Genomic DNA, 1797 nt, shown 5'->3' with positions numbered 1-1797 from the left:
GTTCAAGACTAAGAATGGTATAGAAGGGAACCAATATTTATTGAGTGCTGCTTGTGTATTCCAGGTCCTGTTTTAGTTTTCTTTAAAATGTTCCTGACAAAAGGAGAGGTTAGTAAAGGATGAAGAAAAACCAGAAACAGAATATTAAATAATATAAGGATATGGTTAGACTAGGGATAAAATAGAAACCAAGTAGTTAACAGTTATCTGAGAAATTTTGTTGTGTTTAACGCCAAAGCTGAGACGTCTGTATATCAAGCTTATACAGCACGTGTGCCAGACACGAAAAAATGAATATGAAGCTTTTGCTGGAAAGCTAGAAAACATGTTGGGTAGAATGATTCAGTGCTATACTTATATATGTAGATTAATTCAGTTAAAAAAAAACAACTTCAAAAACTACATGCTCAATACACAACAGTGTAACATAGAAAAACACAAAGAAAACATTACCCATAGCCCGAGAACCAATGATAACTATGGTTATGATTTTGGTGTATCTCGTCTATTTTTCTATGCATATAAGTTTACCAGAAAATCATTATCATATGAAGACCATACTTTAACTGTTTGAAATTGTCGCTTTCTATATATTACTTTCTGAAGAATCGCCAAGTTGTGTTATGTATCCGTAATTTATTCTTTTTCTTAATTGTGCAATATATCATACATACAAGTGTATATATCATGTACATGTACACTTTAAAGACTAATACTAAAATGACCACTTGTATCTGCCACCCACTGGAAGAAACAAAACTTGACCAAACCTCAGGAGCACCTTGTGGGCCCAACCCCCATTTCTTCCTCTTCTCTGGACCTCAGAGATAATAGTTATTCTGGATTTTGTGTTAAATCTTTCCCTTGCTTTTTAAAATGTTTTTTTCCCATACATATTTGTATCTCCAAACAATATATTATTTCATTTTACATTTTTCAATCTTATGTAAATTGCATCCTTTGACTTGCTTTTTGGTCAACATTGTATTTGTTAGGTTCATCCCTATTGCAGCATGTAGCACTTGATTATTTTTTCATTATTATATAGTCTGCCATATTAATATAAATATGCCAGCTTATTATGGACATTTGGATTGCTATTATGAACAATGAAGCTACAAATATTCTTGTACATATTGCCCAGTTGCACATATGTAAGAGTTTCTGAAAGTACAGAATTTTACTAGATAATAATTTTCTAAAATGGTCATGCTAATTTATACTCCCACCAGCAACGTTTTCAGATTTTCTACCCCATATTCTCACCAACACTTTAGTATTGTTAGATTTAAAACTTGGGTTTGCTAATCTAGTGGGTATAAAATGAAGTTGTAGTTTCATCTGAATGTCCCTGATCACTAGTGAATTTGAGGACTGGATTGTCAAACCACCCTCAGGAATCCGAGATTCTTACCAGTGTCAAGCTTTGCTAAAAGATACAAGGAATCAAAAGCACACGTGAAGCAGACCGAGGCCTGGGACATCTGCCTGACTCCCCAGGTGCTTCCTGCACTGGATGTTCTTCTGACTCCAGTTGAAAGTTGGGCAGAAGTGAGCAGCCGCCGCACACAGCAGGGAGCATTGAGGTTAGGAAGCTTCTGCATTTTATGCTCATGTCATTACACAGCATGTGTAACCATGCCTCGTACATCCACAGAATCTAGGTTTATTTACCACATGCAGGAATCAGAAACATCTTGCAGAGACCATTCTAGAGGTAAGGGATCTCTGCCTAGCAAATACCATTGGTCCAGAGGTTCCCAATGTTCTCAGTTCATGGTGCCCTTAGACTCTTAG

General features: G+C 35.9%; 1 protein-coding gene across 1 annotated transcript in view; it reads left to right on the top strand.

The window, feature by feature from the left end:
• The window catches only part of PRIMPOL (primase and DNA directed polymerase), a 42261-nt gene that overhangs the window by 36503 nt on the left and 3961 nt on the right, over nt 1-1797 (top strand). Inside the window, exon 9 of the mRNA XM_019666936.1 lies at nt 1398-1586. Within this exon, the coding sequence (XP_019522481.1) occupies nt 1398-1586 (189 nt within the window). The remainder of the gene's footprint in view (nt 1-1397; nt 1587-1797) is intronic.

This window comes from Hipposideros armiger, unplaced genomic scaffold (assembly GCF_001890085.2).
Source record: "Hipposideros armiger isolate ML-2016 unplaced genomic scaffold, ASM189008v1 scaffold_481, whole genome shotgun sequence".
Taxonomy (NCBI): domain Eukaryota; kingdom Metazoa; phylum Chordata; class Mammalia; order Chiroptera; family Hipposideridae; genus Hipposideros; species Hipposideros armiger.
Note: the sequence above shows the minus strand (reverse complement) of the source record. Positions and strands in the feature narration are given on the sequence as shown.